The 11,554-nt window shown below is 39.7% G+C and overlaps 1 protein-coding gene across 1 annotated transcript in view; it reads right to left on the bottom strand.

Moving 5' to 3' along the window:
* Window positions 1-510: 510 nt before the first annotated feature.
* Window positions 511-11,554, bottom strand: part of LOC124796371 (translation initiation factor eIF-2B subunit beta) — a 79,469-nt gene continuing 68,425 nt past the window's right edge. Inside the window, exon 8 of the mRNA XM_047260532.1 lies at window positions 511-671. Coding sequence (XP_047116488.1) covers window positions 599-671 — 73 coding nt within the window. The 3' untranslated portion in view covers window positions 511-598. The remainder of the gene's footprint in view (window positions 672-11,554) is intronic.

Below are 11,554 nucleotides of genomic sequence, written 5' to 3'. Positions count from 1 at the left end.
GACTGCGCAAAGTGCACTGTGTAAAATAGACCTCTTTGGCAATGTCTAACACTCTTTGTGTGCGCTAATTATTCTGTTGTGTTCGCTGTAAATTTTTTTGTTCTTGAATGTGCAAATATAGTTATTAGTAAAATGTCCTTTTTTTTCTCCTTAATACTTATTCAGCTGCGTAAATTCCAATAGCCTCTAATATGGCCGTTCCTCTCACATAAAAAGCAGAGATGTTTTATTACTTCCCTGTAGCTTCCAAATCTCTTCAGGGAGTCCTCCCAGCAAGTCAGATAGGATGTATTCAATTCTGACTTTATCCCCCCTTTTTCCAAATACACAAATGTAATTCTCAAAATGTGCACATTTTGCTCACCTGAAATGCAGGATAAATGCACAATGCTGTAGCAAAATGTCAAATGACTGGCACACAAGGTATTTATGAGGAATGGGAAATGTGATATTTAAGTATACATATGAAAATATCAATGTTGAGCATATACTCATAATTGTTACAGTAAATAACGGAAAAGCTTTTTATTTACAAAAAGAAATATGCAAAATTATCACAGTATAAAAAAAATTCAAAAAATCTCTTTCCTACCCAATCTCATTTTTCATTGTCATCTTGATGATAAAGTTCACTGAGGAGGCGATAAATATAGGATGGTGAATGTCCTCCCCTACAACAAGCATTAACAAATAGCAAATTAGATAATGTATGCAAAGCCATTTATTTACTTGTGACAGAGGCAATGCCACACAAATACAGCACTTGTAGTCAAAATATTTTATATAAAACAGTCCAACATGGGTGATTATGAAAAGAAAAATTATCAAAAATATATTTATACAAATAATAAAACTATGGCATATTTTACAACAACAATTACTTAAAATCATAAATCAAATACGTAAGTAACTGAATGTAAACACTAAACAGCAAAAGCAACTGGAACAAGGTTAACAGACACAAAATGAAAGGACTGTACAATGACACCGTGACACAGATGCTGAAAGCCTGTACTTTAAAATTTTGAGCACATTTTTGAGTCAAAGAAGAGCCACACACAAAAAGCAATACAATAAGGGAAAGACATATAAATGAAGAAAAAGATATCCTAAACTCTGTTATTGAAAGAGACACAAGGTGGCGAGAAGAAGATGTCCATAATAATGGTCTAAAAGCAAAGATTGATTTTCCACAGACTTACTAATAAACAATAAATACTGGTTTCAGCTCTCCGAGACTGCAGACACACGCGCGTTTGTGTGTGTGTGTGTGTGTGTGTGTGTGTGTGTGTGTGTGTGTGTGTGAGAGAGAGAGAGAGAGAGAGAGAGAGAGAGAGAGAGAGAGAGAGAGCACGCGCGCGCACTCGTCTACTGCTGACAAAGGCCTCAATGGCCGAAAGCTATAATTTTGTGAATCTTTTTGTTGTGCCTATTGCGACTCAGCATCTCCACTATATGGTGAGTAGCAACTTTCCTTCTCTGGTATTGTTACATTCCATCCTGGATTTTCCATTGTTTGATAAATACTTGATAAGTCATATAAGATTTAGACCTGCTGATAGAGGGCAAGTAACACATCCGTATTTCAGCACCTGTCTGAGTTACAAAGCTGTGCAGTTGACCCTTGCATGTGTGTGACATACTAGTTGAAAATACAGTTAATACTTTGGAGTTGATATCTGTAAAAATAAGGGCATGATTGGACCACCTGAAAGTCTGCCACCTGTAATTTTTCCGATGCATTTTTCCGTGTTTCCCTTTGATACTGTACATGTTTTTAAGGTCCGCACACAACTGGATGTCTCAGTAGCTTACTAGATGGTCCAAGCATGCTGTAGGGGTATGTATATTTCTTTCTTTTTGTGTGGCTTTGCAATGGCATGTTTCAGCCATACCTAGTTAACAGCATCAACATGTCAAGAGACAATATGACCAAATATAAAACTGAACATGTGTTATCTTCCAACTTTGCCTATACTGACACTAATTTTTCAGAAGATGATGTTGCAGATAACTGAGGATGGCATGTACTATGTTCAAGAAGGAATATCCATGAGTTCCAGTAAGAAATATTTGGAGTGAAATATTCAGTTTTAATTCATTTTTCAGTTTAAAGTCCTTTCAGTAGGTAATTCCAAAGGGGTTTTAATTTCAAAGACTTTTTACAGTAGAATCAAACAAGGAAAGCTATCGTCAAGAAACTTCAAGGGTAATTAGTGATGTTATTTCTTTGGATATCAAGGTTGATGAGCAAGGAAAACCACGGATGAGGGCAAGAATTTCACACCATGCACACTACACAGAAAGTTGAACTAATACTGATCATGTTATCGGTACCGCTGTATTTTCATGAGAATCTGTACAATCGAACACAAGTTTATATTAAAATGATGCATATCAAGAGTGTTTTTTGCTTCTGCTTCTTCTTCTTCTTCTTCTTCTTCTTCACACCTTCTTGCAGATTCTATGCTTCATACTTCCTTGCAGATTCTATGATGGACAACATGAAGGAAAAAACAATTCAGTATGCCCAACAGAGCACAAGGAAGTAATAAAGCAGGAGTTCCCTTTCTCCTGCATGTACCTTGTCAAAATAGAAGACAGCCCCCCCCCCCCCCCCATTGAAATAAAAAAATAATAAAAAAAACTTTTCCAATAATCATGTTTCATATGTGTAACAGTGGAAGACCTTGTACAGAAAAACATTAGTCCCAAAATCTCATTGTAACACATGGTCATGGGTTCGATTTCCGGCCGGGTTGGGGATTTCTTCTGCCCAGAGACTGGGTGTTTGTGTTGTCCTCATCATTTCATTATCACCATCATTCGTGATAGTGGCTAGATTGGACAGAATAAAAAATTGGAGTGTGAAAAAACTGGGACTTTGTACGGGCACTGATGACCACGCAGTTGAGTGCCCCACGAACCAATCATCATCATCATCATCGTAATTTCTATCCTGAAGTTATGAGGCATGACAGGATCTGTCTATTCTCGAAAATTTTCATATAAAGAATAATTTATTAGGCAAGAAGAAAAGCAGAAACTGGCTACAACCCATTGCACAAGATAAAATCTCTCCTGAACTGTGTATGCTAAGTTCCAGCATCTCAGAACAGCACTATAGATGACAGTATGTGTAAATTCATGGCCCTGCGTATTTCAAGCAATATACGCCACAAAGCCAAACAAATAAGGTATAACATTACACAAGTTATCAGACACAGGTCATGTATTCAATTTCTGTGTTCAAGTGGGTAAGATATGTAACACAGTCAATTTGAAGGCAACATTGCTTAAGAATCAGTGTTTCACTGAGTTAACAGACAGATTTTACAACAGTCTCACCCTTGCTTCACAGCTGGAACCTGCAAAAACTGCTCTTGTGGGAGCTAAAAGAAATCCAAACTGGCATTACATCATGCAATAAAAGATCCAAAACTGCAGTTGTTGTTGTTGTGGACTTCAGTCCTGAGACTGGTTTGATGCAGCTCTCCATGCTACCCTATCCTGTGCAAGCTTCTTCATCTCCCAGTACCTACTGCAGCCTACCGTATTTACTCAAATCTAAGCCGCACTTTTTTTTCCGGTTTTTGTAATCCAAAAAACTGCCTGCGGCTTAGAATCGAGTGCGAAGTAAGCGGAAGTTCTGAATAATGCTGGTAGGTGCCGCCACAACTAACTTCTGACATTGAATATATGTAGCGCTACACAGGCATGCTTTGCAGGCACAAAGATAAATACTGGCGCCAAAACCTCTGCGTCAGTAAATAAATTTAAAAAAAAAAGGTGGAAGATGAGCTTTTTTCTCCGCCTCAATTTTCAACCACTGCATTTTCATACATTAGCCAACAAGTAAATACAAATTCCGTACTGTTAATCTTCGAATGTAGCAGCATTTCAATGTACTACAAAAATCCGACTGGCAAGACTGTTTGGGATGTTTGTCAATATGGCCAACTCTACGTACTGAATTTTTTCCTACCTATGAGAAGAGATGGTTGCTAATATGAACTTTTATGAATTGTGAATGACATGAAGTATTCTCTTCACTATAAGTATAATATGAATATAAACATTTTGCCATGTATTCTTTCGTGTTTGCTGCTATCTCATTTAATTCCTGTCTGCCTAATAAACTATGAAACTAGAGTGAGACAACAGCAAACGCGGAAGAATATACATATCATGTCATGTTTATATTCGTATTATTCTTATGCCTAATAGTGATACAGTCAGAAATGAAGCACGACAATTGACTAGATTTTTAAATCTAAGATGACTTATTTCTGTGCAGAATGTAATTTACTAAAGAGGTGTTGCAAAGATTTTCAAACGGAGAAAAATTTTTGCTGAACTCTCGTTCAGAACATAATCTATCATACGCAGTCTATTATTTGGTTCTTGTTGATCATTATCAAAGAAAGCAGCAGTGTAAGTAACAACAAATAGCAGTCTCTTGCCATTGTTTCGCTAATGAGACGATTCCTCTCTCTCTTTTTTTTAATTGTAAGCGGCGGTAGTGTGCACAAAAGCAAGCCATGCCACAAGCGGCGTCAGGCTGTAAAAACTCATTATCAGAATGCAACAAACAATGCACGACACAGTACAGTAATGCATTTTCAGCTTAGAGTGACGTAAACACCTATAACAAAGAGAACGGCACTTATCAGATCAAAGAAAAATAAGCAATCAATTCAAACCAGATTAAACAAAGTGAAAAAGGAAGGGTACCTGTATAAATACGGACGGAGCGCCTGATGCATAGCAATGGCTACCTGGTAAAGCTTACGACTCAAACCAAACCACTGTAGCTGTATAGTCATTCATTCGACCTAAATTGTGTCTCATATTACAATGGACCAACTTTGTTTCAATTTGGAGGTGCAGCCTAAAACTTTTCTCTCCCCTTGAATCTCAAGTCTCAAATTTCAGGTGCGGCTTAGATTCGGAAAATTTTGTTTCCTTGATTTTGAGTCTCATTTTTCAGGTGCGGCTTAGATTCGAGTGCGGCTTAGATTCAAGTAAATACGGTACTTCCTTCTCAATCTGTTTAGCGTACTCTTATCTTGGTCTCCCTCTATGATTTTTACCCTCCACGCTGCCCTCCAGTGCTAAATTGGTGATCCCTTGATGCCTCAGAACATGTCCTACCAACCGAACCCTTCTTCTAGTCAAGTTGTGCCACAAACTCCTCTTCTCCCCAATTCTATTCAATACTTCATCATTAGTTATGCGATCTACCCATCTAATCTTCAGCATTCTTCTGTAGCACCACATTTCAAAAGCTTCTATTCTCTTCTTGTCTAAACTATTTATCGTCCACGTTTCACTTCCATACATGGCTACACTCCATACAAATACTTTCAGAAACAACTTCCTAACACTTAAATCAATACTTGATGTTAACAAATTTCTCTTCTTCAGAAACGCTTTCCTTGCCATTGCCAGTCTACATTTTATATCCTCTCCATTTCGACCATCATCAGTTATTTTGCTCCCCAAATAGCAAAACTCATTTCCTAATCTAATTCCCGCAGCATCACCCGACTTAATTCGACTACATTCCATTATGTTCATCTTATACCCTCCTTTCAAGACACTGTCCATTCCGTTCAACTGCTCTTCCAAGACCTTTGCTGTTTCTGATAGAATTACAATGTCATCGGCAAACCTCAAAGTTTTTATTTCTTCTCCATGGATTTTAATACCTACTCCGAACTTTTCTTTTGTTTCCTTTACTGCTTGCTCAATACACAGATTGAATAGGCTACAACCCTGTATCACTCCCTTCCCAACCACTTCTTCCCTTTCATATCCCTCAGCTCTTATAACTGCCATATGGTTTCTGTACCAATTGTAAACAGCCTTTTGCTCCCTGTATTTTACCCCTGCCACCTTCAGAATTTGAAAGAGAGTATTCCAGTCAACATTGTCAAAAGCTTTGTCTAAGTCTACAAATGCTAGAAACGTAGGTTTGCCTTTCCTTAATCTTTCTTCTAAGATAAGTCGTAGGGTCAGTATTGCCTCACGTGTTGCAACATTTCTACGGAATCCAAACTGATATTCCCTGAGGTCGTCTTCTACCAGTTTTTCCATTTGTCTGTAAAGAATTCACATTAGTATTTTGCAGCTGTGATTTATTAAACTGATAGTTCGGTAATTATCACATCTGTCAACACCTACTTTCTTTGGGATTGGAATTATTATATTCTTCTTGAAGTCTGAGGGTATTTCGCCTGTCTCATACATCTTGCTCACTAGATGGTAGAGTTTTGTCAGGACTGGCTCTCCCAAGGCTGTCAGTAGTTCTAATGGAATGTTGTCTACTCCCGGGGCCTTGTTTCGACTTAGGCCTTTCAGTGCTCTGTCTGACTCTTCACGCAGTATCATATCTCCCATTTCATCTTCATCTACATCCTCTTCCATTTCCATGATATTGTCCTCAAGAACATCGCCCTTGTATAGACCCTCTATATACTCCTTCCACCTTTGTGCTTTCTCTTCTTTGCTTAGAACTGGGTTTCCATCTGAGCTCTTGATATTCATGCAAGTGGTTCTCTTTTCTCTAAAGGTCTCTTTAATTTTCCTGTAGGCAGTATCTATCTTACCCCTAGTGAGATAAGCCCCTACATCCTTACATTTGTCCTCTAGCCATCCCTGCTTAGCCATTTTGCACTTCCTGCCGATCTCATTTTTGAGACGTTTGTATTCCTTTTTGCCTGCTTCACTTACTGCATTTTTGTATTTTCTCCTTTCATCAGTTAAATTCATTATCTCTTCTGTTACCCAAGGATTTCTACTAGCCCTCGTCTTTTTACCTTCTTGATCCTCTGCTGCCTTCACTATTTCATTCCTCAAAGCTACCCATTCTTCTTCTACTGTATTTCTTCCCCCCACTCCTGCCAATTGTTCCTTTATGCTCTCCCTGAAACTCTGTACAACCTCTGGTTCTTTCAGTTTATCCAGGTCCCATCTCCTTAAATTCCCACCTTTTTGCACTTTCTTCAGTTTTAATCTACAGTTCATAACTAATAGATTGTGGTCAGCGTCCAGATCTGCCCCTGGGAATGTCTTACAATTTAAAACCTGGTTCCTAAATCTCTGTCTTACCATTATATAATCTATCTGACACCTTTTAGTATCTCCAGGGTTCTTCCATGTACACAACCTTCTTTCATGATTCTTGAACCAAGTGTTAGCTACGATTAAGTTATGCTCTGTGCAAAATTCTACCAGGCGGCTTCCTCTTTCATTTCTTAGCCCCAATCCATATTCACCTACTACGTTTCCTCCTCTTCCTTTTCCTACTGTCAAATTCCAGTCACCCATGACTAAAATTTTCATCTCCCATTACTACCTGAATAATTTCTTTTATCTCATCATACATTTCATCAATTTTTTCATCATCTGCAGAGCTAGTTGGCATATAAACTTGTACTACTGTAGTAGGTGTGGGCTTCGTGTCTATCTTGGCCACAATAATGCGTTCACTATGCTGTTTGTAGTAGCTTACCCGCACTCCAATTTTTTAATTCTTGATTAAACCTACTCCTGCATTACCCCTATTTGATTTTGTATTTATAACCCTGTATTCACCTGACCAAAAGTCTTGTTCATCCTGCCACCGAACTTCACTAATTCCCACTATATCTAACTTTAACTTTTAGTTTACCTTTACAAGGTAATATTTAGCATTGTGTTGGAAGAATAAATGAAATGTAAACACAATTAGCACATAGCATACTGATGAGATGCTCCCTTTTACTGATAAGAAAGCTAGGGAGAAGTGAAAGTCAGCATGTGTGGTGGATTACAACAAAAACAAATAGGGTATTGATTTTTCTGAGCAGAAGCTGTCCTACATTGCATCTGAACACTACACTTTGAAATGGTATGACAACTTCATTTTCCATGTGATTCTAAAGGTGACAGTAAAGTACTACATATTATTAAAAAAAATTAACGGGAAAAGGGCTAGCAACTTCCCGCTTCCAGTTTATGGCAATTATCTGATGAAATCTTGCTGAGAGCCAAGCTATCGCATGACAACGTGGTACCTTAGGACTCACCCGACAGGAAATAATTTTCAGTGGCGAGAAGTTGACTGGAAAAGTATAGTGCAAAGACAAAAGCTGTGGTGTCACTGCCAGACACCACACTTGCTAGGTGGTAGCTTAAATCGACCGCGGTCCATTTAGTACATGTCGGACCCGCGTGTCGCCACTGTGTGATCGCAGACCGAGCGCCACCACAAGGCAGGTCTCGAGATACGGACTAGCACTCGCCCCAGTTGTACGACGACTTTGCTAGCGACTACACTGCCGAAGCCTTTCTCTCATTTGCCGAGAGACAGTTAGAATAGCCTTCAGCTAAGTCCATGGCTACGACCTAGCAAGGCGCCATTAGCCTTACATAGTTTGATAGTTATCGTATGAAATGTCTCATCAAGAACGTTGTAAACCAACAAGAAATAAAAGTTAAGTATTCGAGGAGCTGCATACTTTTCTTATTAGAATTCACTACTTATGCTGTTCCAGAAATCACGCCAGTCTGCCTGTGTGTACGCGTGCCTTTCTTTCGGCTACCCGTCACTGTGGACTGGCTGCCTTGTCAGTCCACTACAAAAGCTACCAGTGTAGTGAATGCAGGGCCACTGTGTGTAAATCACACTGCTTCAAAATACATCATACAAAATAGAAAACTGTATTATAAAAGATCCCCGACTAAGATTGCTGCATATAAGACAAGCTGGATACTTCTTTTATGCAAAAATATTTAATAATGAATCATGCTGGCATCTCAAAAGTTCTGTATGTGTAACCTTACTCATTTTTCCTTAAAAAAATCATTTTTAAAAAATAAAAGTATACATGAAGTATTTTAAAAAAGAACATATTAATTCAAGAGCAAAGTATTGCACATTACATTTGATTAGGAAGTCTAAAATTTTCATTAATGTAGATTCAATTATTATACTACACGTTTTCTAACAGTTGCTATTGCCTAAAATATGCTAAATACACCCAGGTTTTTCAAAACAGTTTTGCATGTCACAGTATAAGATTTAAAATATTAAATAAAATCTTATTTTAAGTGTCAGTGAGACAGAGACTTTATAATAAAAACCAATGTGCTTCTGGCTATCTGCAATATTTCAGACAAATTCAATAATATCTCTGCTTTAATAACTTCACTGCTAACTCAGAAAAAAAAAAAAATACATGTAAGTGTTCACATGGTACTGAGATGAAACACTGAAGCTGTAGCTGCTGCACAATATTTGTAGGACGCTATTACTTGTCACATTCAAGTGCTAACTTGACTGTACAGAGCTGTTGCAGTGACCTAGTTTATACAGATACCTTGCTAGAAGATTGTAGTAATTTTGAGGAAGAGAGAAGCTGCAATGTCATCACAGGAGAAGTTAGCATCCAGAGGTTATTCTCGAAGAAACAAACAAAGAGCACCATGTTATGTGATATGAGGAGCTTGACTGCAAGCCACAAATTATAAGATACATGCTCGAGCAAATTGTGACTGCCCAGCTTAAATTCAAGCCTCAATTTTTCACACTGATAATGAATATTGCATACTTATAGCCTTGTTAGATTGGTATTATCTTTGATGACACCAAGTAACATCTGCACTTGTGCCAGAGGACGGAAAACACATGTGGTTTGAGACAAATTCTTGTACTGGTGTATGAAGCCTTCTAAAATTTGCAAGCTACATTTAATAACATATTACCGAGTTTTAATGTGATATGTCTTTTCACACGATTGTCTTTACTGGAAACAGTGCAATTCATATGAGCTAAGCTCTTACACGATCTCATACATTTATTTAAACATATACTCACCCTGATTTACTTTTTATTCAACAACCAATATTTTGGACAATTGATGGTATTGCTATGAGTTGTTCTTTTTCAGCCATTGTGACTACCATTTTTATGGAAGACTTTGAGAATACAGCACTTCAATCAGAGATTCTGAAGCGCATTTTTCTTTTTCAGAATGGGTGTTTCAAGGAGCAGATATGCAATGCACTCTGATCTGATTAAACATTGAGAGCAGCCAGGTGCTATGAAAAATCTGACTTCAATGGTTTTCCTACCTCATGTATGTGTGTGTGTGTGTGTGTGTGTGTGTGTGTGTGTGTGTTGGGGTTTATGGGCGCTCAACATCGAGGTCATCAGCGCCCTGACACACATTAAAAGGAACGAATGTTGAGAGACCTAATAAAACTGAAAAACACATTCAAAGAAAACAGGAAAAGAGGGAAATTACTACATAAGAAAGTATAACCGAAGGGAAGGGAAAACATAGCAACAAGAATGACACAGGAATGTGTCATTGGCTGGCCACTTACAGAAAAGATGGGCGAGCTTGTCACACAGTGAGCAAATTAAAATCCACTCCCTAAAATCTTTGTAAAAACATTTGACAAGGCACAGAACTTTAAAACTTTAACCACATTCGTCCGAGTGTTGCCTAAAAGAGTTGGCAGGTCCGCTGGCAAATCAGCCGAGGCCCGCTGGTCAGAAAATAAAACACAATCCAGTAAAATGTGGCTCACAGTGACCTGGACGCCGCAAGCACCACACAATGGAGGGTCTTCTCGCCGGAGCAGGAAGCCATGCGTCATAGGGCTGTGGCCGATTCGAAGCCGAGTGAGGAGAACCTCGTCCCGTCGATGGGGCTGAAAGGAAGTACACCACACACGCGTTGTGGGCTTGACTAGACGGAGCTTATTGTCAGTCACCTCCAGCCACTCATCCTCCCACCGACACATGACTCTGGAGCTCAACAGCGAGGTGAGTGCGTGCAGCGGGATAGCACACTGAGATACGTGTGGATCAAGACACGCCTCCTTGGCTGCGAGATCTGACTCCACACCGAGGGACTCAAGCACACGGTGCACTCTGATCCCAAACGGCAACGTAGCCCGGGGACGGCAGGAAAAAAGGCGATCCAGAGGTGGACGGGCAACAAGATGGTGAGCAGGCGAGCTGGGAGCTGCAAGAAACTTACAAGCTTGGCGCACCAGCAGGAGCTGCCGCCGGATGGTAAGTGGCAGTTCGCCAGCCTCAGCACAGAGGCTGGGTACGGGACTGGTCCGATAAGCACCCGTAGCCAGTCGAATCCCAGCATGGTGAACAGCGTCAAGGATCCGCAAATAAGACGGCCTCGCTGACCCATATACTGTGCAGCCATAGTCCAGCCGTGAGCGCACGAAAGCTCGGTAAAACTGAAGGAGACGCGCCCTGTCCGCTCCCCAAGACCTGTGGCTGAGGCACTTGAGGATGTTCAGTGCCTTCAGCGTTCTGGCTTTCAAGTCACGTAGGTGTGGCAACCATGACAACCTGGAGTCAAAAATTAGGCCTAGAAACCGCACTGTGTCTCCAAACTGTAGGACAGTATCCCCCATATGCAAGGCAGGCAACGTAAAAAGACGACGAGAACGATTAAAATGAACACAAACACACTTATCGGCAGAAAACCTAAAACCCGTCTTTGCAGCCCACTCCTCTAACCGCCGCACCGTTAGT

This window comes from Schistocerca piceifrons, chromosome 4, assembly GCF_021461385.2.
Source record: "Schistocerca piceifrons isolate TAMUIC-IGC-003096 chromosome 4, iqSchPice1.1, whole genome shotgun sequence".
NCBI classification, from domain to species: Eukaryota; Metazoa; Arthropoda; class Insecta; order Orthoptera; family Acrididae; genus Schistocerca; species Schistocerca piceifrons.
Note: the sequence above shows the minus strand (reverse complement) of the source record. Positions and strands in the feature narration are given on the sequence as shown.